At 40.1% G+C, this 26,687-nt stretch overlaps 1 protein-coding gene across 3 annotated transcripts in view; it reads left to right on the top strand.

Moving 5' to 3' along the window:
* The window catches only part of LOC119728161 (glycine dehydrogenase (decarboxylating), mitochondrial-like), a 42,211-nt gene extending 17,412 nt beyond the window's left edge, over positions 1 to 24,799 (top strand). For 2 of the 3 annotated variants that reach the window (XM_038200242.1, XM_038200244.1), the window contains exons 7-23: positions 905 to 1,101; positions 3,997 to 4,093; positions 4,639 to 4,744; positions 5,318 to 5,460; positions 6,820 to 6,900; positions 7,345 to 7,448; positions 8,394 to 8,520; positions 10,203 to 10,345; positions 11,255 to 11,330; positions 12,546 to 12,671; positions 14,070 to 14,332; positions 15,809 to 15,956; positions 16,835 to 16,946; positions 18,581 to 18,676; positions 19,369 to 19,476; positions 20,706 to 20,851; positions 21,866 to 24,799. In XM_038200242.1, coding sequence (XP_038056170.1) covers positions 905 to 1,101; positions 3,997 to 4,093; positions 4,639 to 4,744; positions 5,318 to 5,460; positions 6,820 to 6,900; positions 7,345 to 7,448; positions 8,394 to 8,520; positions 10,203 to 10,345; positions 11,255 to 11,330; positions 12,546 to 12,671; positions 14,070 to 14,332; positions 15,809 to 15,956; positions 16,835 to 16,946; positions 18,581 to 18,676; positions 19,369 to 19,476; positions 20,706 to 20,851; positions 21,866 to 21,976 — 2,184 coding nt within the window. In that variant the 3' untranslated portion in view covers positions 21,977 to 24,799. Of the gene's footprint in view, positions 1 to 904; positions 1,102 to 3,996; positions 4,094 to 4,638; positions 4,745 to 5,317; positions 5,461 to 6,819; positions 6,901 to 7,344; positions 7,449 to 8,393; positions 8,521 to 10,202; positions 10,346 to 11,254; positions 11,331 to 12,545; positions 12,672 to 14,069; positions 14,333 to 15,808; positions 15,957 to 16,834; positions 16,947 to 18,580; positions 18,677 to 19,279; positions 19,327 to 19,368; positions 19,477 to 20,705; positions 20,852 to 21,865 lie in introns of all 3 variants that reach the window. The other variant, XM_038200243.1, reaches the window with a different exon arrangement.
* Positions 24,800 to 26,687: the final 1,888 nt, after the last annotated feature.

The following is a 26,687-nucleotide window of genomic DNA, read 5'->3' as shown; positions in this document are numbered from 1 at the left end:
CTTCTTGACCTATATGGACTCAACTCAAGTAACTTCCTTGAAAATTCAGTGACTCGTTACAACTCTGGGTAAAGGGAATAATAGGCTGGGAGGTTTGGGGGCGGTACTCAGACTAATGGGTTGAGGCCACTTCATACTTTACACAAATCCGAATGCAAAGCATATTGATATCACGACGCATTTGTGGCAAAATTCTCCAAGTTGAATATATGTTAAATTTTTGCAAAGTCTCAGCACAAATGCGTGTGCTTGCCGTGACGTCATTAACCCTAACAGAACTCAAAACCATCAAACCCCAATGGCATGTTTTGTTGGAATCTGTCAGAATTATTATTATTATTATTATTATTAATCATTTCTGGTAATGAAACCAAGGATTCCTCAAAAGCGCCCTAGGCACTGTAGCTCGCAAGCCTGAAGAAACCTGTGGAGAGAAGACAATGAGAAGAAGTTACAGTTTTAGAGGTGGGAGGAAAAGCCCAGAAGAACATTCTGGGGGAAACCCACGGAATCAGGCAGGGACTGAAAACCCAATCCACGTATTGGCCCAGGCGGGATTCGAAACCCGAGTCACAGCGGTGGAAGGCGAGCAAAGTACCGCTACGCCAACCTGACTCCCCAGAATATACTGTACCCCTAAACTGACAGTCTTTTACATTGGGTTGGCACACCTCCAGAATCAAAGTCAAAAATATGTGTGTGCAGTTTCCCATATGATTTTGGAATTTGCCACAATGGGTATGGTTCCTAGTAAATCATGTTGGGGAGTTACATAGGTTAATTTGCATTCGTGTATGCTTTAGCAACGAGTACGAACTAGCCCTTTTGCGCCGAGTACCATACGAACCAGCCTTGACTCACTAAAGAGCTGTAAGAAATGTATTTCATTTACCTAAAAATACAGGCATTGGCAGTGTGTGCAACAGACCTGTTAGCCCTGACCCTCATCAAATCCCCCGGAGACATCGGAGTGGACATCGCGGTAGGCAACTCCCAACGATTTGGTGTTCCCCTGGGCTACGGCGGACCCCACGCTGCATTCTTCGCCGTCAGGGACAAGCTGAAGCGGCAGATTCCGGGAAGGCTGGTAGGGGTCACAAGGTAAAGATTTGACAAATATAGAGAGTTTACAATGTAAGTCATGAGTTTCCGCAAGATTGTGTACGCTTAGGACCCACGTTGCATCATGGATACCCGCATGAAAGTATGCGTTTTCCATGACCATTCCATGAGAAAGTGGACATGGCTGAAAAATTGACAATTTATGAAATCTTCAAAACTGCAAACATCACGACCTCAAATGTGGTATCAAATTAAATGGGACACCAAGACTTTTCATTTGACTTTCACCAAGACTTTTCATTTGATTTTTGTCAAAACAAACTGGTGCTTTTTTCTAATTTATTATTCTAGGTACAGTTGTAGTTATTCGCGTACCTTGTTTTTACATGCCGAATGCAAGTGCATTGTTTGGAATTAGCGGTAGCCCGCTAGCCAAATTCTAGTCAAAACAGCGGCGGGCTAGTCAAACTATAGTCCTTAAGTAGCCCAGCTGGCGAGTCAAAAAATATTGGGACAGGGCAAAGATGAAAGGATTGGAAAAAAAAAATTATTGAATTCAGAAGTCAAACCTGTATCAATTTGTGTATAATTTTATCAACTGTTTTATAAAGGGTTAAATTATAAGATCTGTTTATTAAAAACACTGACACAAGTGCCTCAGAATATATGAGAAATCAGTTGGAAATAGGTCAAAACGAATTTTACTTACGACCTATTTTCATACCTAGGTCTCCTTGTTCTTGATTCTGTTTTCACATCGTGTACCTGCGTGAGAAGAAAATGATAACAACACGAAGATTAATCTACCTACATCTGATGGATTGTAGATTTATTCAGGCTCGTTTGGATCACGTTTTATACAGTTCTTATCAACGGTCACTTTAGATTTGTTTATAAATGAAAATAAATCCTTCAAGTTTGTTCAAAAACATTGTCCGCCACAAAATTATTTAATAAATTGTCATGCTTGAATGGGTGATCGAGTTTCACGAGTCCACACGGAAGTTTTTGGAAGTGAGAGGTCGATTTTTGGCACAATTTTTCTCTTTCACGTCATGCTATTGTTCAGTTTCCATAAAATTCCGAGGGTAATTTTTTTAAAGAAATCAATATACCAAAACTAATTTCAAAAACTTTCCTTTTCGAGGGGCCCTGAAACGCATCACCAGGGGTCAACTTTCAGGCTCTATATACATATTCTTCACTGACCTCACTCATTAACATAACAGTGGGACAAGCACAATAGCGAAAGTTAATGAGCTGATGTTTGGTCTGAGCGCTGCGCAGCGCCGGGGGTAGAGAGAAAATACCCAGCCCGGAAATAAGCACCGCACTGCGCCGCGGCGGCTCGAGTCGCACCGAGTAAATTCTATTTGCCATGTGCCCTTACATGTATGCACATTGTTGTTTATAACTCTATAAGAGAGAAAAACATGTGGCTTGTGAAAATGCCAGTGGGCTAGTTAAGAGTCGAACCCTGCAAGTGTTATTGTGAGATTTTGTTTTTAAGGCAAAGAAAAAAGCTATATGATTCATTTGAAAAGATTATTTTTTGTTTGATTATAAGTTTCTTATATGTCTTACAACTTGTACCAAAGATGGGCAGAAAACTGTAATGTGAGCTACTGTAGCATGAGTTACCGTAACATTACTGTAATGCGAGTTTTACCGAAATATATCCCTCCAGAGATTTCATGCTAAAGATGATTTGTTAATATTTGAAATGATAGTATGTACGGTATGACTTGCACCCCCAACGATGTAAGGGCACAAACAAATATGTTTCAAATGCAGGGCATTTCAATTTTTGCCCTTTTCTTGCAAAGTGAGTTACCAATACATGTAATAATTTTATTATTCATAAGATGGAATTTGCATAGGAGTGATGTAACATAAAATGAATTTATTGCCAATCCAACAGAAGTGAATTTTGTTGGCCTTTTTTTGATAGTTTAATAGTCACTTAACTTCAAGGGATTTTCTGTGAGAAAAATCCATCCTACCGGGAATTTCTTTCACTTTATAGATTAACAGCACAGAGTTCACGGAAGACCCTCTCTAAATGTAACATGAGTTGCCATGGAAATGCCCGTGAGCTTAGTTGGGATGGTTTGTAGTATACAAATACAACTTGGTTTGTCGGGAAATAAAAACTAATGACCCGAGGTGTTGGATGATTGGGACCATCTCACCGAGGGGTCATTTTTTTTCACTATTTCCCCGCAAAATATTTTGTATTTGTTTTACTGTACCTCATAAATATTTATCAGGCAGCTGCAGTTTTCATTTGTCCATTCCACCGTGTTTTTGATCGTGCAGTATTTGGATAAAGTGAAACATTATTTTAATTTAACCTAAGGAGACAGACAGAATAGAAAGTTAATTTTGTGTCATTTAATAACTTTAACATTCACGCACAACACTTATTTTTATTGTGTAAAATTTCACCCACTTCCTCCTCGATTAAAATTGCAAAGCAAGTACCACCGGTCACCATTTTGATGTACGCCATAATAGACTGGCACATGCAACTGTCCTCACTGGTGTTCTCCACAGTATGCACGTAAAGCACATGCATCATTGGTAAAGAGATAACACAGTACTGGAACAAATCTAACTGTTGCAACCCAGGTGTGTGATAGTACCTCCCTGGTTTTTGCGCGTCACGCGCGCGTACGAAGACGTGAGGTGATAGTAAAAACTTTCACATGGTTGAGTTGCTGGAATGGACCAATGAAATGCCGCGGTTGCCTGATGAATATTTATGAGGTATAGTAATACTTTTTAAAATCACCCAAGATTAGCTTTGATGGAAAGGCAGTGAAGAGGGAAAGCGGCTCCGATACCAACTCCAAACTCTCAGTGCTGTTTCTGATTTGTCCACATTGCCTGGAATGTTTACCACTCCAATCCTTTTTCTGTGTTCCATAACAGGGATGTGCAAAATAAACCAGCTTACAGGCTAGCGCTACAGACCCGAGAGCAGCACATCAGGAGGGACAAAGCAACAAGTAACATATGCACTGCACAGGTAATGTACCAGATTGTTTCCTTGTTATCGTACCCTAAACAATTTCTAAATTTCAATTTCAACAAGTCTAAAGGCTTTCCTTGCACATATGTAATAAAAAGATGTTCAGATGATAAGAAACCTGCACTAGTAATCAGGAGGTCCGGGGTTCAAGTCCCACTATTAAAGCATTCATTGTTAAGTTTATTATGTTGGTACAGAAGGGGTTGACCAAATATTGAAATTTACATCACCCCATCTAAATAAATACATCCAAGGCCATTGTGTCAGTTTCCCAGTAATTTAATGTTTTGTCAAAGCACCGGTGTATAATGTCAAGTCCTATGACCTTGTTTGGAGTCAAATCACTTATTATAACAAGTATATGACATTCTAAGGGCTTGGTCACAGAAGCCAATATTAACAAGCAGTTTTTAGGCACTTTTTTCCAAAATAGTTAACAGATTTCCTCAGAAACTTATACTGAATTAACATGTGCCTGTTATATTTAGTAGATTCACAAGTAACTTTATCATTTTCATTCTCTTTTTTTTTCTTCATTTTAGGCTTTGCTCGCTAACATGTCAGCGATGTATGCTGTATATCATGGGCCGGAAAAATTAAAACACATAGCAACCCGTGTCCACAATGCAACACACATATTAGCAGAAGGTAACAGTCGTTAATTGTGTTTAAATTCTGTGATTACAAAAAAAAGAAATTCTAAACATGGTTTGAAAAATTCTGCCGACATTTTGTAGCCCATAAATAGGCAAATTACCCCTTCAAATAAAAGCATGTACATATTAAATCTTTAGAGTAAAGAAAACAGTTTACAAATCCTTTGTCAATCAAGTTTGTAAAAGCGTACAAATTTGCACATCCTCAACTCATTTGTATTCTGTACCGCCCCAAACCGCCCTGCCTGGCACTGTCTGTAGCACCTGAAACTGCCCGAGCTCTCTATGGTTTTATGAATTCATAAAAATGTAATACAATGTTAATACCTGTACTGATATGTCAACCGAACAAAACTTTGAATACCTGCATATACATGGAAGCATTTGGTTAATTTTAAACTTTTTAATCAGTCCCAGCAGGATGTTTTAGTAAAAACTTTTGAGAAAGATCCTGCGAGGATCGAAACATTAGGCCCCATAACTTTATTGATTAGTATATTTGAGGTTAAGCCAATCAGTTTGCAGAAGCGTTATATTTTTCTTGGTTTTGTCAACTTGTATACAGGGATCAAAAGAACGGACCATACCATTGAAACGGGGGAGTTCTTCTTTGATACCCTCAAGATTCGATGTGCAGGGGACAGGAACGAAGTCATTCAGAGGGCAGCTGAAAAAATGATCAACTTTAGGCTTTATGAAGATGGAACGGTGAGCTTTCCTTTGTAATACACAAATTGGAAATCTTCCATAAAGGCACAATTCTTTATATACCTGTATATTGTAGCTTTAACAGCATCAGTGCCTTAAAGGTATCATTTGTCAGTTGTTCATTTGTTTAATTTAGGATTTAGACAGGTGGACCTAAACTATATATTTTTAGAAAGTTTTAGGAATTGTCTGATTTTTTTTTTTCAATTTTGGAGTAGATGATTTACAGAATTTGTACAAATATTTAAAGATTTTGAAATATATTTGAATAGTCTTCCTTTATTGCAGCAAATTATTTTGAAATGTTCAATAAAAAGAATGTAGAAAAGCTGTAGAAAAGCTTTAGAAAAGTTTATAACCGCCAGTCAATGTTTTATAATATTATTCGACGTAATTCACCACAAAATAGAAGTCTATTAGCCAACATGCACAATTCTGTTGCGCGAAAGATAAGGAGCACAGTTATACACTCTATAGGTTATGTTTTGAATCATCAATTTTTTGAGTATCATATTTTTCAGAATTTGTACAAGTATGGATATGAGAGCAATTTCAAATGTTGAATGCCAAGGTGCAGTGGTAACGATGTTTGACTCATGTACGATAGTGCGTGGGTTCGAACCACTGATCTCTATGTAAAGACTGGATAGCTTATAAAGAGCCGCACAATGAATGAATTTGACGCCATATTGGTGAGACCGGCTGGTGATCTACAAGGACAAGTTGCCGTTTTTATAGACAGCATGATTTCTTTTGTAACATCGCGGTTCACTTGACTTATATTTTGACCACCACCACTGACCAAGGTTTACTACAATTTTTCTAACGTCGTGGTAACTTTTTAAAATGCCGCAAATCACTTTTTCGGCATTTTTGAAATAATAATCACTACGGAAATGTGTCCCTTTTAGAACATCATAATATGTGTACGTGACCAAAATGCGCGTAAACTGTTGATACAACGCGCGCGTATTTACGCGTAGAACGTTCGTATTATACGCGGCCATCTTCGTGAGACCGGGGGCGAATTGGTCAATATGCAAAGTCTACTGTGTGAATGTTGTATGCATATCCGCTATCCAGTCTTTATATAGAGATCAGTGGTTTGAACCCTGCCAGGAACATGGTGTAATGCCCTTAACTACAATTGCCTCTCTCCATCCAAGAGTATGAATGGGTACCTGGGAGGGTAGAGGACCGAATGTACACTAATATCGGCTGCCGCATGGTCTCGTGGCCTGACAAGCAGGGGATTAATTGCAAAGCACTTTGAGATTGTTCAATATGATAGAAAGCACAATATACAAGCATAACAATTTATTTTATTTTATACTTGAATTGTGATGTTTTCTTTTTAAGGTTGGGGTGTCAATGGACGAGACAGTCGAAGAGAAAGACCTCAATGACTTGTTGGAAATCTTTGGATGCAAAACAACTGCTGTAAGTTTTTAGCCGCTTGTTTCCTAAAGACATAAATACCTGTTTGATAATATCTGTCTGTCTATACCGTCTGTGTACTGGGGTTGTGCATCGGAACCAGGTACCCGAGTACCCGACCGCTGATGTCAGGAATCAGTTCCAGATTATGGGATTGGGTACCCGTAACCAACTTTACAAATTACTTAGTAACTTCTCAGACAATGGAAAAGAAAAGTTTTGAATGTCATTTGTGGAGAATTTTCAAAATAAACACCGGGCTCCAGGGGAAAAAAAAAAAGTTTCACGTTTATGACGCTCGCAAAAGTTGCATTTTTTTTAGACATGCTGTACATGTTTCATTGTGACATTTGGACCATTTTGATTTCTTGGAGACTAATTTTGTTAGATTCATTCACAGATGTCCACTGTACTCTAAACTTTAATATTGGTTGCATTTGGTTGCAGGCAGATATAGCGGACTCCTTCCCAGGGGATAAGCCCCCTGGCTCCATAACGGAGACCCGGCACTCTCGCACAACTCCCTACCTCCAACATCCTGTCTTCAACACGTAAGTACCACCCGGCAAAATCTCGTGGGAAATTGTTGAAATTTGTTAGTTTACATGTAATTCTGCGTGGTAATGACACTCAAGAATACAAAAGTACAAACGCACTGTAGCCTAGTAGGGTGGGGAAGAATGGAAGGAGAGGATATGTAGAAATATTCAGTTTTAGAGGTGGGAGGAAAATGACTGGCAAAAAAATTCAAGGAAAAACCCATGGAATCAGGTAGGGACTGCAAATCTGATGTCCAAATGTTGGCTGGGGATTCTAACCTGGGTCATAGATTTTGAAGGGGACGAAAGTACCACTGCACTAAACTGACTTCAGGCAAAGAGCAGTTATCGCCAGGATTTGTCAGTGCTGAATGCTACTGGAATTTCAACTTCCAAAATTTCTTGAAGATAGTGCACGCGCATATATGTAGAAAACTTTTGGGGACTCTTTGTAGATTTTGATGTGTTACTGAGAAATTACTGTTGCCAATCCACCTACAGCTTATGAAATCTCAGAAGTTTCTCAGAAATCTCAGAGGCCATTGATTCATTCATGATGCCAGGTCACAAGTCTAGTAGATTAATGTACACAAGGCTATGAGGCAATAGAAACCGAATCAGCAATCTGCATATCATGTAATCTGAAAGAAAATGGAATGTACAGGTTGTTCGCACAAAAGTTAGTGAAACAAACATACTGTCAAACATGGTGCAGTCCAAATTTGTTCGGAAAATTGTTTTTATTGAAGAGCAAGAACTTTCAGTGCACTAATTGTTTGCATGCCTATACGTCATGGGTTGTTATTCCGAAGTGAGTATAATGATCGCATCATGATATGCACATGTGCAGTTGGAAGACTAAACTGGCTTATTTCAACAAGAATACCTGGAAACAGGTAGTAATCGTCGCTGTTTATGATTGAAAAATATTGATACGGTCTTGTACCTTGCGTCCAGGTACCACTCAGAGACCAGCATCGTGCGCTTCATGAAGATCCTAGAGAACAAGGACCTGTCTCTGGCCCACTCTATGATTCCCCTAGGCTCCTGTACAATGAAACTCAACAGCACCACGCAGATGATGGTAAAGTTTGTTTCTAAATCTTGCTCTTCGTAGACTTATTATTTAAATAATTATTATTAATTATTTCTGGTTATGAAACCACTTCCTCAAACGGACCGTAGGCACTGTAGCTCACAAGCCTGAAGAGAACCCGTAGAGAGGAGACAATGAGAAGAAATTACAGTTTTAGAGGTGGGAGGAAAACCCAGGAAGAATATTCTGGGGGGAACCCAGGGAATCAGGCGATGGAACTCGAGGACAGGCTCACTTGGGTAGGACTTGAACCAACAACCTCCTGCTTACTAGCGCAGACATCCTAACTGTTCAACTGGCAAGCTTGCCTGGCTGATTAGCATCCAAATTGGGCTCTGTGCGCAAATATAAGAGGGCGCTATTTAATCACTTACAGTACGAGAGACCTCTTGGAGTACGGGACACACCAGGTGTGCGTACTGTCTCGTGCACGTATAGCGAGAAGTACGAACGACTTGGCATGCGCGTCGGGCGTTGGAATGAATGGACTTCGAAGTACGAACGACTTGGCATGCGCGTCGGGCGTTGGAGTGAATGGACTTCCAGGCCCAGTGGTCTCCCCCAACTCTCCTTTTCTTAATGTTGAGGGGCACTTGTGCAGAGAGCCATATAGCAGCATACTATGTACTGAAATAATTTTTCATACGTTCTTTTATTTTATTGTTTTTCGCGTCAGGGAGATGTAAATTTAAAATCGATTCTACAGTCCTATTTTTTATCACAAAACTGTGTGGGGAATTTCGCTTATATGAGCAATTCCGTAAATTTTGACGTAATGAGCTGCTCATTAAAGCCAGAGTCCATCATTTGCAGCTATCCAAAAAGTAACTGGCGTAATTATTGTAGAAAAACAAACTTGGTTGAAAGATAGTAAGGGGACAAAACTCCATGTGGAATTATTCTTTCTGGCAAGCTGTCATTTTGAAGAAATCAACAAAAGAAGGCCTTTCCAACGGTGCGTCTTAAGAAGCACCGTTTGAAATTTCCGTTAGTACCCGGTAGTTCCTTTTTTTTTTATTCGGCGAAGCGCGCGCAAGCGTTGACACGACGCGCACACGCGCGTGGTTGCTATAATTCATCGGATCGGTGCGCGACATTGCGTAGCTGCAATCGGCTAGTGAGAACGTGTCTCGGACGCTGAATTCAGGCCCAATTCAAAACACGATTCAGCAACTTTTAATTTGAAATCGAGATCCAAGAATGTTGTTTTTCTCAAAATATACAGTTGAAGCTGAGCTGAAACTTCATCAAGTTAGTTGTTAAGTACCCTTCTTTAGATTTTGAGCACTTTTGTTGCTTCAAGACAACAAAATCACAAATCACAAATGATGGACTATACAATGTACCTTTAAAGTGTCTGAAAAAGTGAATGTGATACATCACTATTATAAGATGAAATTTCGTGATACATGAGTGATTACATCACTAATATGTGACATTCTATTGAGTAGAAAACAATTACAGACAAAGCTACAAAGGTATTCCCACTGTAACGACCTTGTACACCATGTGCTCGGCCGTACCGGTACGCAGAGACTTGGATTTTACGGAATTGTATCAATATTTTCTTCATTTCTCTTTTTGGATTCTGTGATCTTGAAATCGAGATTCAAAGCAGTGCACGTTTGACATGACTCTATAATATGTATCCCTTGGCGTTCATTTTTCAGCCTTTGTCATGGCCCAAGTTCTGCAGCCTTCATCCGTTTATACCCCTGAATCAGGCCGAGGGTTACAAGGTGCTTCTAGAAGAGCTGGAACACGATCTCTGCGAAATTACGGGTTACGATAACATCTGCTTCCAACCAAACAGGTAAAGGCTTTTACTTTTCCACCAACAGAAACCACCAAAAATAACCCAGAAAATGAGAAAAAAGCAATTTCCAAAACTTGAATCATCATTATAAAGAATGTTAAAAAAAATGGAGAAAAAAAGAAGCAACCTATGTTGGCTAAATGTAAAATGTTTTTGCGGAGGGGCAATTAAGGTAGTGGCGTGTATTTACGGACGGGAACCGGATACCCTATTGAAGTAAAACACGGGTACCCGGTACCCGTACAAGAAACCCAACTACAAAATTCAAATCCTGGAAGTTGTCTGAAGGGCTTTGTATGTTCACGGTGTAAAACTGCAGCTTTCGCGAGTGTCATCTGTTGCACGTTAAAATGCACATAAACATGAAATCTGTTTTGATTTTCAATGTAACCTGGTTTTTATAGAAAATTCCCCACAACCGACATTTAAAACTTTTCTTTTTCATTGTACTGAGAAGTAGCCAATTAATTTGTAAAGTTGGTTACAGGTACCCGCTCCCATAATCTGGAACTGGTTCCTGACATCAGCGGTCGGGTACTCAGGTACCCGGTTCTGATGCAAATAATTGAGTGACACCGCAGTGAGCCAATATGTACTATACATGTATATACTTGGTGTGCAGGCATGGGCTGAATGCAACTTAAAGTGGAACATCACAAAATTCTGTCCATAAGAGAGTGGGCCATCAAGTTACCTGCAGTCCAAAAAAAAAGCTGATCCAAATTCACAAGTTCTAAAGTATCCGTTTTGTAATATATGATCCTCAATTCCAATGCTACTCTTTCATACCCCACTTAAAATGAAAAGTCATTTGAAAGCATTGACATCAGTTTATATTCTCAATGTGTCCTTCATCGATAACATGTCTTTGTTCTCCCCTCCCCCCCCCCTTTCTCCACCTCATAGTGGTGCCCAGGGGGAATATACAGGCCTGATGGTTATCATGGCCTACCTGGCCAGCAAAGGAGAGGGACATAGAAAGGTATGTTAACCATCAAGTAAAAACCAACTGTGTTTCTTATTACCTTGTCATTGGAAAGAAGAAAAATAATGAATCATCACTCCAAGCTAAAAAATGTCTTTAAAAAAAGTTACAAAGACTTGCCCATCTTCCAATTGTATTCTTTTTAATGTCATGAAACAAAAATATTTTTGATTTTGCCTCACATTGAGGCATACAGGGTGAGTAAAAAAAACGAAACTCAAATGTTGGGACCATTGTTTAAAAGAAGTTCTGCATGTAGCATTGTCAAAATCGCGGATATGACAGCCCAATTCATAAGCTTTCTTCTAGTACAAGAATCAGTCAAATCACTCATGTACTTTTCAAATTACAGAATTTTAAACACAATCACCATTTTAAGGTTCTGGTCACCCTGTAGAATATGTAAGAAAAATGGGGGGGGGGGGGGTTGGTGTGTTTTGTTTTGCCCAAAAATTGACTGAAGTGAGATTGGAGCCAAGACAATTTCTGGAACGTCTTACTGATGTTGCACCAACTATGAGCTACCAGTATTCAACCCTATGATACCGAGCTGAACATTGAGTACTGTCTTCTTTATTATGGGATGCTCTTCAAAAGCCACTACACGTGCCAGGTGCTGATATGTATATGATTGTGAAGTTTGCTCCATTCTTCTAGAGCTGGAAAGTGGGAAAGTTCATTAGGCCAAAAAAAAAGTCTCCGGTTTCTGGTATGGAGCTTGTCCAAAAAGTGGTGCGGCGACGCGGCTTTTTTTTTTTTTTTACCTGACTTTTTTGCTTCAAATGTCGGCTGATGACTGCAAATGGTGCCCGACTAAACTTAGTGCAAATATATGGGAGTCCAGAGAGGCCACATAAAGCTTATTCTCGATCATAACCCCATCTAAAAACACGTTAAAATTGTGCAGCAGCAGGATTCCAGTCAAACCAGTGAGTTTGGCGGTTTTGAGACATCATCTTTCATTGAAAAAAGAAAAAAAAAATTTTCTTTTTGCCGACGCGCATGGCTACGGCGACGCGCGCGCATACCAGAAACCGGAGACTTTTTTTTTTTGGCCTTAGCCTCCCATTTTAGTAACAGCTGCATTCAAAGTCTTCACCAAACTGTCATCATTGAACTTTTCCTTTTTAACAAAGAAACTTTGGCTTTAGTCAATCAGTCTATTTGATTTACTACGTTTTGTTGTTGTTTTTCTTTTCTTCTTCTCTTTAGGTCTGTTTGATTCCAATGTCGGCCCACGGAACTAACCCAGCGAGTGCTAGTCTCGCTGGCATGACAGTCAAACCCATCAAGGTTCTAGCCAATGGCAGCATAGATTTTGAAGACCTGAAAAGACAGGTGAGGTTTCAGGACCAACAAATATATATTATCTGAAAGTAAAGGGGAGAAGTCAAGTGTGTCCTGAGTTGTCAAAAAAAAAGTTTTACTTGGTTCAGAATTTTTTTTTTTTCAATTTTCTTTCATTTTTGGACCCTTTGTGTTCCCTCAGCTGGTGCGCTAAAGTTTTCCCCAAGATTCTTTCATTGTAATGTATCAATGTGTTGAACTCCTTACCAGATTTCTGCTTTTCTACTTCTTTAATATAGTTTATCATAGTTCTTCCTTTCTCGTTTAATATTGTGTTTTGCCCTTCACTGGCACAACGATGAGTATACAGCGCTTTAAAAAGTTGTTTCACTAATTGGGAAACCAAGTGTAAAAATTGGTAGCTCCCCAAAGGAAAACATTGCAACATACAAGATATAGATTGTGGAGTGCCGTGGCCTCGTGGTCTGGGGCATTGAACTTGTGGTCTGGGGGTAATTCTGCAGGTTGTGGGTTTGAGTCCAGTCTGTGGTGATGGTGCATGTGCCCTTGGGCAAGGCACTTTGTCACTCATTGCTTCTCTCCACCCAGGAGTAAATGGGTACCTGTGAGGGCAGAGATGGTTATTTTGATTGATTGTAGCTGCCTTGCGCCGAAATGCCAGCTTCGAGCTGTATACTCTCCAGGGAGCTGAGATGGTATTTGGAATGTTTAATTGGCCCAATGATCAGGGGTAATAATGATGTAAAGCGCTTTGATCTTAGTTAAAAGCGCTGTATAAGAACCTGTTATTATTATTATTATTATTATTATTATTGTGGTGTCCTCTGGTTGCTTGGGACCTTCTCGTGGTGGCCCTGTTTTAAACTGACCTCACCAAGATATTTCCCAACTATGGGTTAAATAGTCGTATACAGGCCTGGCGCACCGCATACTTATTTAGCTATAAGAAAAGTATCATGAAGTCCACATACAGCACCAAGGTCAAAGCCCTTGATTCTCTGCCCTTCGAGCGTCCAGAAGACGCGCCTACTGCATCCCATGTCGTGCCGGTTCCAAATTCATCGGGACGAGCCTGCTCCAAACCTCGACCGAAGAAAGGCCTCTCCAGACCTGGCCATCTGTACAAAATGGCTACGCTAAACTGTATGCTCCTGGAGAAGGACACTGGGCTCGAGGGAAACGAGCTACTGTCGGCAATGAGGGACAGAGCACGCTGGCGAACGGACTTCGTGAATACGCCACCAACGCCTCAAGGCATTGGATGACTCAAGAGAGAGAGAGTGGTGTCCTCTTTCTTCCTTTTTTCACCTTGTTCATGGTGTCACCTTGAATGCCCTGTGGTTTGTGGATTTCATTAAAAAAAAAATTGTATCCCAGTAACTTGATTTTTCTTTATTCCCTGTTGGTTTCCCTTCTAACCTTTATCAGGTGGAAGCGCACAAGGACGACCTAGCAGCCACCATGATCACCTACCCCTCCACCAACGGCATCTTTGAGGAAGGCATCCGGGACATGTGCCAGCTGGTCCACGACAGCGGCGGGCAGGTCTACGTGGACGGCGCCAACATGAACGCGCAGGTGGGCATCTGTCGGCCCGGGGACTACGGCGGCGATGTCTCGCATCTCAACCTTCACAAGACGTTCTGCATTCCGCACGGCGGGGGCGGCCCCGGAATGGGACCCATAGGAGTGTGAGTAGCTTCCCAAAAGGTTTAATAGTGATGCCTTTGGTGAAATCAAGCTGCTCTGAAATAATAAAATGGTATTCAAGTGATTTATGCACAAGTATTTTCCCCTCAAAGAGAGAGTTGGGGGAGACCACTGGAACAGACGTTTAAACGCATTACTGTTGGTGCCTGATGCTCGTGTGAAGTTGCTAGGGGTTTGTGCACACTCGGAATAAAATAGTTATGCGTACTTTACTCGCAGTGTGTCCTCCCCTGGAACTTTTGAAAGTGGTAAAAAAAAGCGCCATCTGTTGTGCTTGCTTGAAGTTTATAAGAACTCATTCATGATATGAGGTTTTGCCTCTTGATCTTTCTGTTCATCTTATTTTTGAAATCAAACTTAATCGGATGTATAGCATTTGGTTTCGAGACGAACGCCGGTTGACGGGGCGTGGAACTATTTTATTTGACATTGTGTAGTTCAGTTGTAGATATGCAGACCTACCAAGTCTCACGCATCCAGCATGTGTCACACATCTCAGAGTCAATTCACACGCTCGCACTCCGGACAGTCGTAATCACACACCTAATGCTAAATTGCTCTAAAAATATATTTCGGGGGTTGTTTTTGGGACCAGAATACAGAAAGAGTGTCTTCGTGTTTGGGTTAAGCATTTTAGCATCTACGGTTCGGCGTGAATATCATGGAGTGCCACGCAGAGACACCCTTGTCCCCAGGGCCAGCCAATGGGCTAGTAATGAGATTATGTTCAGTGCTGCACTCCTGCAGTAAGACTTTACCTTCAGAGATCAAAATTGTTCCACAGGTATGGTCTATCAGATCACAAAATCTAACTTCGTACTTGATGACATCATCATGACATCACAGTAATATACACCAATCAGGATCGGGGTTGATGTTGGTTCAAAGTTTCAAGTTCATGCTGTGAACCGTTGAGAAGAAAACTTGTGGAGAATTCTGGTACGGAAACAATCGTGGGGAAAAAACAACAGAAATTTGAGGAGAAATTGTAGCAAACCAAAAGAAGATGGGGGATCAGCTCCATCAACAATATAAGCTGTATCTTTTAATTTACGACCAATGAGTGAAGTACAATTATTGTTTGTTAGCCTGATGAAGTGCTTTGTTTTGTCATGAGCCGTCCAATTAGCCTATGTGTCTTGGCCAAGTTTCATTTGCTCTGATCTGATGCTGGATTCACCATTGTATGTTTAAAACCAGAGCACAAATGTTCCACTACATGTAACTCACAAAGCACAGAATACAGGGCTCAATATCATGACTGCTTTGTACAGCATTTTAGGCCCTTCATAAATTGCTGTGTTTTAAAAATTTGCATACATTTACATGATACATCCGCTTGAAAAGAGCCCTCTAGATCACTTAGGTAAACATGCATTAAGTGTTGGCAAGTGAATTCTATCTTCAAAGAATAGATCCCAATGTTTTTATGTGACACGTTTCCTTAATTTCCACAGGAAGAAGCACCTGGCGCCATTCTTTCCCACCAATCCAGTCACCCCTCCTCAGAGCACCATAGAGCCCGGTGCAGCACCCCTGGGCCCCATCAGCGCAGCACCCTGGGGCTCAACTTCCATCCTACCCATCTCCTGGGCCTACCTCAAGGTTGGTAGACTGTCATTGTCTTGGTCTGGTTATTGCGAAGATATTCTACGAACCTATCATCAGGCAGTGTTGTGATGAGACACAATTTTTGGCTCAAGTCGAGTTGAGTCATTCTATGAAAAGGCAGTAACTCACATCAATTTGAGTCATTTTAAGGCAGTGATTCAAGCCGAGTCATTATGTTTACAAGGTTGAGTTGAGTTGAGGTGAGTAGAGTCCACCAGCACCAGCAGGTCTAGAAATTTGTCAAAGGGGGCGGTTGTCTGGTGGGGCGTCAGATTTGGTTTGTTCCCCAGACACCTGCCCTCCACCAAATTCGAAAAGCTGGTGGGGGAAAGGGAAGAAATCAGTTGATAGACTCTCATATATCGATGGCCCAAGGGGGGAGGCACGAAAAAAATATGGATAGTATGAGGAAGGAGTCTGTGGCACCACATATATTTGAGTGTATGCTGCAAGTGCAAGACAACTACTCACATTTGACATGAAGTTGGTAGCTGGTTAGCACCATAGTCACCGTGTTTATTTCCCATGTTTCAAAGATGTGTGTGTTGATTAGCCCGTGACTCAATCACTATTTGTATGACTCAAGTCTAGTTGAGTCATTTGCTAGCATCCCATTTACTTTAGTTGAGTCATTAGCCTGAAATGAATCGAGTCAAGCTGAATAATGCAACTCGAGTAGGACTCAAGTCGAGATATTGGCTCGAGCCATTACAACTTGGCCATCAGAACAAAACTGCCTGCTCGTGGTCACAACAGTCTCCTCAGGATCGTTTTGATTCACAGCGGATAAAATAAATTCGAATTGGCAGGTCCTGAAAATTAAAAGGTCCGTTTTTCAACTTGTATATCAAGATCTCACATTTTCCTCACAGATGATGGGGCTGCAAGGTCTGCGAGTGGCATCAGAAGTGGCCATCTTAAACGCCAACTACATGATGAAAAGACTAGAGGGGCCATACAAAATCCTGTACAAGGGGCACAAGGGTAAGGCCCAGTTTTAGCAGTGGTGTGGTCGAGTCCATCATAAGTCCGTCACAAGTCCATCACAAGTCCATCACATGTCCATCACAAGTCCATCACAAGTCCACCACAAGTCCATCATATGTCCATTACATGTCCATCACATGTCCATCACAAGTCCATCACAAGTCCATCACAAGTCCGTCACAAGTCTGTTACAAGTCCTCACACAAGCCCTCACAAGTCCCCACAAGTCAGTCACAAGTCCGTCACAAGTCCATCACAAGACTTGAGTCCTACTCACAAGTCTCGAGTCATTTCAGATAAATGACTCGACAAGCCCTTACAAGTCCCCACAAGTCCATCACAAGTCCGTCACAAGTCCCCACAAGTCCATCACAAGTCCTCACACAAGTCCATCACAAGTCAATCACAAGCCCTCACAAGTCCCACATGTCAATCACTAGTCAACCACTAGTCATCTTGTCCCAAGTCAAGTCATAAGCTATTCCAATGAAAGATTGCAAAGGCATTCCTTTCCGTTATTGTTCATCCACTGTTACTTAATTGTGACCGGATGTGAATGGACTTGTGAACTCACTTGTGACCAGACTTCTGATGGACTTAACTACAACACTGAGTTTCAGTGACACCGTTCTTCAAAGCATATCCTCTACAAATAAAAAACTTACACGAAGTGATCTTACCAGTAAGGACCAAGTATGGCTTAGTGCTCGCTCAACTCATATCCGGACATTGTGTCGCTTGCAAGTTGCAGGATTCTGAGCAACTTCCCCGCAGTCTTCCCGCAGGACGTTTCAGTATTGGGGAGTCAAGCAGTTGCTAATAAAAATTACCTCTAAACATGTCCGGGACAAATGCAGAGCTTCTTCTCGATAAAATTAATGATTTGATACCGGACCTCATCTCAGATATGAATGCAGGCGGGGCCTTAATTAGCTTCATGACTATTTAAAGTTACACACTGAAAATTAAACAGCTTGTAACAATTTTAAAAGTAAATGTTGACCTTAGAAAGTTAACTCTTTCAGTGTCCGCAAAATTTGAAAAGTTTAACCCTTAAGTGCCCAACTTCGAGCGTTTTTGTTAATTGTTCGAAATTCCGTAAAAAAAAAAGTAAATAAGGTTTACTCACTAAATTTGCTGTTGTTGCTCTCTGGTATATCCTTGATATATTGGAAAGTCAAAAGTAGTCATAAACATAGTGATACACCCTGAAACACTGGCCTGAACACAGGGGAATTCCGCACTTTTTGCAGAAAATACGAGATTTAGTGCTGCGCCCTCTCGCAAGAACTCGAATGAAAAAATAAATACAGGTCGTACATGCATGAAAATGGTACCATTTAGAAAGAGCGAGAGCACCCCCTTTTGATAACATATTTACTCTACCTCGTACATGTACGAGGTTTGGCAATTGTAAGTACGAACATTTACGAACATTACCTCGTACATGTACGAGGTTGGCGCTTTTGTACTAACAAATATACCTCGTACATGTACGAGTTTGGCACTGAAAGAGTTAAAAAGAATAAAAATTTGCTGATGGTAAAAAATAAATGGTAGAAAGTGTTCTGATACATTACATGTGGATTTTTATTTTTATTTATCCAATATCCTTTGACCTTTGTGCTCAGGTTTTATCGCACACGAGTTCATCGTGGACACGCGGGAATTCAAGCAGATGTGTGGAGTGGAAGCAGCTGATATTGCCAAGAGGTTGCAGGACTTTGGTAAGTCTATTAACATGGGCCATTTGACACGTACATGCATAAATTAAGCAACAACCGAACTATTCTTTAGTCCTTTGCCAGTTACATCTATGTGGGAACGTGCATGCTGAGACTGAGCAATAGCCCTGGAAGCCCGTTGTGGATCACATCCTAATTGTGGTGTGATGTATCATCAAAGCTGTGTTTGTCTTTAGTTACAAAAAATCTCGGATCTGTTGTTGAGTGATATACGATTAATTACTATAAAAGGTTGTGCCCCACCAGAAGGTTTTAGTTAATTACTTACAGTTTTTTTTGGGGTTAAAAATCCAGTCAAATTACTACATGTTTCCTAAAAACTTTTTGTATCTAAAATCCAAATTTTGCCTCTGAAAGTTGGTTACCCCTTGCCCAAGTATTCAAACAACACCAGAAGAAGTGCGTCTGGTGTTGGTACTCACTTGTATACGCCGGTTACCAACATCCTCATGTATGCCTGTACACTGTGTTTCCTTGCCATTATGCCTTATCCCAGGGTTCCATGTGCCAACCATGTCTTGTCTGGTAACCAACACCCTCATGGTTGACCTGTTTATTTCTTGCCATTATTTCTTGAAATCCCAGGGTTCCATGTGCCAACCATGTCTTGGCCGGTAACCAACACCCTCATGGTTGACCTGTTTATTTCTTGCCATTATTTCTTGACATCCCAGGGTTCCATGCGCCAACCATGTCTTGGCCGGTAACCAATACCCTCATGGTTGAGCCAACAGAGAGTGAAGATAAAGCTGAGCTGGATAGGTTCTGCGATGCCATGCTATGTAAGTCAATCCACCATTAAATGTTTATACAAAAATAGCTGAGACAGTTTACCTAGTTTACGTGCATGCAGTACATGCCACACGCCTTCTACAACTGGCAGCTTGAGAACCACTGAAATGATATCCATAATAAGGAAAATAAGACATTGAGTGAACCATGTGCGCAACACTCACCATGGAAGTGGGGTGAACATGGATTAAAATTGTTGAACGAAACATCATCAGACGTTTTGTCAATTTTTTAGTTTTTGTTGTTAGTTTCTGACAAAAAAGGGGACTTTGAATGGGAATAACAGTGTGGTGGAGCAGGGTAGGGGCCTTGTCGTCGATACTGGCCCTCTCAATTCTCAGCGACCAGGCCGCTAAGGCCAAAAAACCAAATCTCCGGTTTCTGGTATGCGCGCGCGTCGCCGTAGCCATGCGCGTCGGCAAAATGAAAAAGTTTTTTTTTCAATGAAAGATGATGTCTCAAAACCGCCAAACTCACTGGTTTGACTGGAATCCTGCTGCTGCACAATTTTAACGTGTTTTTAGAAGGAGTTACGATCGAGAATAAGCTTTATGTGGCCTCTCTGGACTCCCATATATTTGCACTAAGTTTAGTCGGGCACCATTTGCAGTCATCAGCTGACATTTGAAGCAAAAAAATAAGGTAAAAAAAAAAAAGCCGCGTTGCCGCACCGCTTTTTGGGCAAGCTCCATACCAGAAACCGGAGACTTTTTTTTTTTGCCTAACCGGTTTTAAACCAGATATTTAATTAACTGCACACTATTTTCTCCTTATTTTGTCTTTAAACATTCTTAAAGACCGAGAGTGTCACTTACAATACATTTTTCACTGTTCCAAGAACATAAAGCTTCAAAAATCATAAACACGTTGTTCAAAACCTAAGCTTTTTTAATTCCATTGATTTCCTGCACAGAAGACTTAAAGATTCAGGAAAGTTTAGTAAATTATGTGCTTGTGGAATTTGGGTAATTCTCATTTAAAAAAATTGTTTTATTTTTACAAGCTTGCAAATACTTACATCCAAATGTGAATGTGTAGCAAGTTTGGCAGCAAAATTTGACAGAATTTTCAAAGTGTACAAATTCTTAGCCATTATTTGTGGTGTCATCACCAAGCTTTCGCTCTCACCTTTGCACCATGCATGAACCAGCTTTACCATTGCGTAGCAATTTATATTCAATGATTGTAACATTTTCTTCCCATGGTATTTGTTTTGCAGACATCCGTGAGGAGATAGATGAGATTGTGGACGGTAGGATTTCACTGGAGCAGAGCCCACTCAAGAACGCTCCTCATTCCCAGAGCATCGTGATGGCCAACCACTGGCCATGGCCCTACACCAGGGAGCAAGCTGCGTTTCCCATGGTAAGTGCCCATGCATGCCTTGAAGCACAGGGCCAAGATGCACATAGGGGTATGCATTTATGGGTAGTACGGGAATCAAGTACCCGACTAAGAAAAAAACATTAAAGGGAAAATACCACATTTGCAAACATCGTAAAATAAAACTACTGAGTTTTTACGAAATACCTTACTAGGATGTTGGTAAATGACAGTCTAAAGCATCCTGTAAAATTATGGCACCAAGTGTGAAGTCGTTTTCAAGAAAAGTGGCATTTTGTAAAAATTTGCAACGGTGGTCGGCCGACCACCGTTGGAAAAACCTAACTATTTTTCAACTACTGCTCCAAATTTACCATTTTTCTTCAGTCCAAATTTTGTTTGCTATTGGTTACATGTTCATGAACGGGTGCAGGCCAGTTAGACTGGTTCCATTACCTTACAAATTTCATCTTAAGTGGAGTCAGGGAACCAGACTACTTGAACATTTTTGTTTTTTTCTTGGTTTTTCCAGCATTTTCGACCACAAAACTTCAAAAATGTCAGTGTAACAATATTTGGTCTGTTATACTTACCCCTAAAAATAGTTCATTTCTGAAAATTACAGCAAAAGCCAATGATGTAGATTCCCTTTAAAGAAACCCAAACCCAAAATTTTAAATCTCGGAAGTTGCTGTTTAAATTGCTCATAAAGGTGTACAAGGTAATACTACCACATCGGTACATCAGTACAGCAAGATACAAGTGTGTACAGTGAGCTTTACGGTGTAAATTGCATTTACGCACAAGTGTCGTAAATATAATACAATCGTATATAATCGTAAATCTGGAACAAGGTTGCAGATTGGTATATATTCATTGAGGTTACCTCATTCCCATGGTCTACTTCAACCTGATTCTCATCTGTAAAACCCCGGAGGGTCATGATAAGTTATATGTAAATGGGGCTGTCCTTTAAGTGAGTCTGTGGAAAATATATGCAAATTGTTGAATTTCTAATCAAGTTGCCCCAATGTATGATTGTTTTGTCTTTGTCAGCCATTTGTCCGACCGGAGTCCAAGTTTTGGCCGTCGGTGGGTCGCATCGATGATGTGTACGGTGACCAGAATCTTGTCACTTCCTGTCCACCGATGGAAGCCTACGAATGAAGCACACCCTCTCTCCAGATATTTTTTATCTTGATTTTAAGACAATCAGGACACGTCTCTGCCAGGTATTCCAAAGTCATGCTCTCTGGGTTGTTTTTTTTTTTAACACAGAGTGAGATTATAACTTCAATATCATTCAGGTTGGTTTGTTGTCATGGTCCATACCCTCCTCTGATTAATGCCCCGCCCCTAAACAAGATCCCCATATGATATCTATAATGTTTTTAACCACTTTGCGCCGGGATTATTTTTGCAGACAATTTCAATTTCCGCAAAAGGCAAAATTTTTCAGCCAACTTCTGATATACAGCCAAACGCCACAAATGCTGATGCGCACGAGTCATTTCAACAGTATTTGTACGATTTTTCTTGCCGAAACCTCATAATTATGTTTCAGTACTGTAGGGTGTACACTGGAGCGTAAATTGTACAATAGGCTGAGCACAACTGTCAATTCAAGATCAACAAACGGTCTGCCTCCACAGACTTCAAAGACTTTGTGTGTGTGTACAAAAGGCACAAGGGATTAGTGTGTTTAGACGTCACCGGGAGGCGAGTCGAGGCAACTTGACGTTATAACCCATCAGCCGTGCCTGTGTACAAAAACAGCCAGGGTTTGGGGTTTGCTGGTATTGTACACAAAAATGTAAACCATTATGCTGTCAATAATCGTGCCAAAGTGGAAGTGTCGCAACCCATGCTCTGTAAGAAAAAGTGAAAGTTATACACAGGTGTTAAAGATTGTATTGCAGCATGTACATGTACATGTATCCATTGTGAAGCATACTTAATTAATGCAGTTGAATTTTCAAAGATGCGTGAAGCACAGTTAGATAACCACCCAAAGAAAAAAAAATATATGCACTTATGACTTTAATACCAGAGCCAGCTGATAGCACATTGCCATGAGGGCATTTATTTATCAAATTCTGTTATATATTTATCAGTTGATTTGTGTCTTAAGTCACCTCTTCCTTCAACACTGTGATTTTGGTTTTACTGAAAGTCAATTTTCCACAGCTGTATGACAATGGGTTTCCCAGGACGTGTATTTTTGAACTTCAGTCGAATGAGGAATGTTTCTGTTTTAAAAGACATCTGGAGACAGAACTGTATGTACCTGATTGCGTAAACTAAAAGAATTTTAAAACAGTTTTTAGGTAATGCATTCTTCCTCTCGTTACAACTTTATTTTCTTTCTTTTTTTTTTCTTTTTTTTAAGAAATACTGATTTAAGAATAAATTATTAATAAAAAGTAATATTGTATATGACATAGACACTTTGCTTTAAGCAGCAGACATCTTCGAGGTTTTTCTTTTCTTTTCTTTTTCAATTCAGTAACAATGAATGCACAAGAGATCTTATGAATATGTATGTGGAACAAGCATAGACCCTCTAAGATGGCTGCAGTGGAAAGGGACTATAGATTGTTTATAACGTTAATTCCCGTCTTTTTAATCTTATTTTTTGCTGGAAATTTCGTTTGAAATGTGTCCGTTGTGTGATAGACTTCTGATTGGCATACAACCCCGACTGAAGGATTTGTCTCATTTCATAAGGAATTCTATGAAAATTCCTGTGGTAATTCAGTTGGTGGCGCCCTGACAAACTTTTAAGGGAAATTTACAGGAGCCTTCGCATGGTGTGGTTTGATAGTGGTCAACTTTGCCAGTTTTAGGCACTCAAATGTGTTCATGTGCTATAGCTTAAAAACCTACATGATGGTGACACAATTTGCTATAATGCAATGTCACATTTGTTCCTATAACAGTCATCGTTTGCAAAGAGCGATATACTTATTAATTTTTCTTTTTATAGATTTAGTCAACTTTGCTGCACATAAAACATTATAGATTTTAAAAATATAACGAAATATGTAAATCTGAAATGAAAACATGCCCCCAAAAATAAAAGTATACCCCAAAAATAAATGTATGCCCCCAAAAATAATTGTTATGCCCCAAAAATAAATGTTTAAAATAAAATTTTATCTGCATTTAAAAAAATCATCCACAACTTCACTATAGTATGTGGGCTCCTGTATTTATCCCAGAATGTCATGAATAATACAAATTTTACTGTTCAATTGTAATATAAACTACTTCAAGCAGTGCGTCTTGAGTCGATAAAAACAAATTTTAACAGGGAGAATTGTCTAAAATTCAAGGCTTTACCTCATGAATGTGATTGTTTAAGTCTTAGTTTTATGTTCTGTTCTCATTTACTTGCACAATCTTTTGTCGTAGCCAACCAATAAATTACCCTAATATACATCTGCAGCTCTATGCTGCTCATATTATTTGGATTTATGCACAAGTATAACGTTTATTGGCCGATGGCTAGCACACGCCATGTGCACCAAAGGGTCGAAAACAGAAAGTTAATATATTGATAACTCTTATTTTGAAAACATTGAGATTTAAATAATAGACGGAATTTCATGACGTCAAATTTTTAGTGGCTTTCAACCCAAATCTGCTCACCAAAATGTATACTGTACATGTTTGTTGCGGTTTATTCCTCAACTGCGCTGTCAGTCAATTTGACGTAACAAATTTATTGTGATGTCATGAAAAGAAGTTATCTAAAAGGAATGATCACTTTGAAGACAACTATAAAGTTAAGTGAACTATTAATAGCCGCCTTATAAATAATTTGTCACGAAATATGCCTCAATTGTCTTCCTAGAATTTATTCCAAATTCTTTTGTGTGTGTTGTGGTTTTTAGCTTGTTCTTTTTAGTTTGGACACTCTTGCATGGCCTGTGTGATGAGTGTGTGATTAAAGTAATAATAAATCCCTGAAATGACTGTAAAGGAAAATGGTTTCGTGGTGAATTTGTATGTATTTGTCTATGAGCCCTTCCCAAATATTCGAATTTCGCGCGTGCATGTGCGGGTACCATTGGTTGGCAAAGACCCCCGCGTCAAATTTCAATAGCTGGTTTGCACTAAGAGCTGATGCTTGCTCTCTCCTCTGAGCGAATTTTGCACAAATTTCTCTGAGGGAAAACATGATACACTTTTTTTTTACAGATATTAGGCACAATTTGATCAAAATTGACATTATTAAATGAGGGGTCCCTATCAATAGGGATAAGAAAAAAAACCCAGGTAATAATTGAAACGAGTTTGCGGCCTGATTGAGGATGTACTGTGTGTCCCTGGAGCGAAGGAGATTGCAGTGGATGGGTCGTGGGCGAATTTTACTGAACTGCTTTGATGATCGGTGTGTAGGGACGACCGTGGGCCCCGCGTTCCGATTTCTGTCTGATCACCGTCGTCAAGCTTCATGTGTGACTTGAAGAAAACGGAAACAAATTCACACAGGAATAGTAACATACCATGGATATCATGAAGAATTAAGTTACCCAGAAAGACATCCCCACTTCATACACAAGATTCTGTGAAGTTCATCAGCCCTTCCCAGCCCAGCGCCCTAGGCCCTGTTTGCAGGGCGCTGTGGTGGGGTGTACCAGCGAAGTTCTATGATGCGCATCATGAACATCGCACTACGTTTTAATGGGTTTTTTTTTTAATTAAAAGGATGAGAACGTACTGCTCACATTTTTTCCAGGAAAAAAGTTTGATTAAAAGCTAATGAAAGACTGTTGGAAACAGCGCACGGAACTACAGTGTTAGTGTTAGTGTTTACGTAAAAAAAAATAGTATTCCTTTTCTCAAGACGTCCATATAATGTTGAAATAGTAGTGACGGAGTTGAGAATAGAGAAGAAGTCAGGCGCGGGTACAGACGGGGTCGAACCCCCCCCCCCCCCCGGCCTTAAAAGGAATACTATAAAAAAAAATACCTGCAACTTTTTTGAATGCCTTTTATAAGTTTTAACGCAATTTGAATGCCCCCTTTTTAAAGTAAGATAAATTGATTGCAACACAATCTGTAACAATAATATGTATTTCTCTATATAGACAATTTTCTTTAGTCAGATCTGTATGCTCAATGTTTAAACCTTTTCTAATATTAGTATTTTTGTCACATTTTGTTTTTTAACTCGGTAGGCCTTTTACTTTTTTAAAATGTACTTTTTTTTAAATGTAAATCACGTGCAATTCAGCTGTGGCTGCTATTCGTGATTTGTTAATAAACCATGTTGAATTGAATTGAATGGAAAAAAACGCGCAAAAAAGAAGAATTATTTTAATAATGACACGGTCCGCCTGTCCACAACAATCAGATATAAACATCTGACGGGCCTGGACACCCCCCCCCCCCCCGCAAAAAAGCAGGGTCTGCCCCTGAACGCAGATGATGCCTTTTCAAAAAAGCCTACATAATCACGGTGTTCATTGTTGCGTAACGATAAGTAGGTTTAGCACACGTATAGTCCTACGACTATAACGAAGCTGCCGTATATATTTTTCCAAACATAACAAATGAAAACAGTTGGCTCATTGCTGCCCGAAGTATCAACTTCTGTTCGTCCATGGGGCTAGATAAAACAGATGCACTCAACAATGTTCAATGTTTCTCTGCCTATTCAAACAAATCCTTTTTGAGCAGAATTCTAAGGAAGCCGAATGGCCTAATGGTTAGATTCGTCGTCTATGAATCGAGAATCCCGGGTTCGAATCCCGTCGATGTCTTTTTAGCTTTTCAACGAACGCATTCAGTCATTATAAGATGTCTAATTTCCCATCGTAAATCACCAACAGTACCTTAGCTTAATCGGTAAGCACTGCTGCTGGTACTG

The sequence above is a fragment of the Patiria miniata genome, unplaced genomic scaffold (genome assembly GCF_015706575.1).
Source record: "Patiria miniata isolate m_02_andy unplaced genomic scaffold, ASM1570657v1 HiC_scaffold_20, whole genome shotgun sequence".
NCBI lineage: Eukaryota > Metazoa > Echinodermata > Asteroidea > Valvatida > Asterinidae > Patiria > Patiria miniata.
The sequence above is the reverse complement of the archived record's forward strand: the minus strand, read 5'-3'. Positions and strand labels throughout refer to the sequence as shown.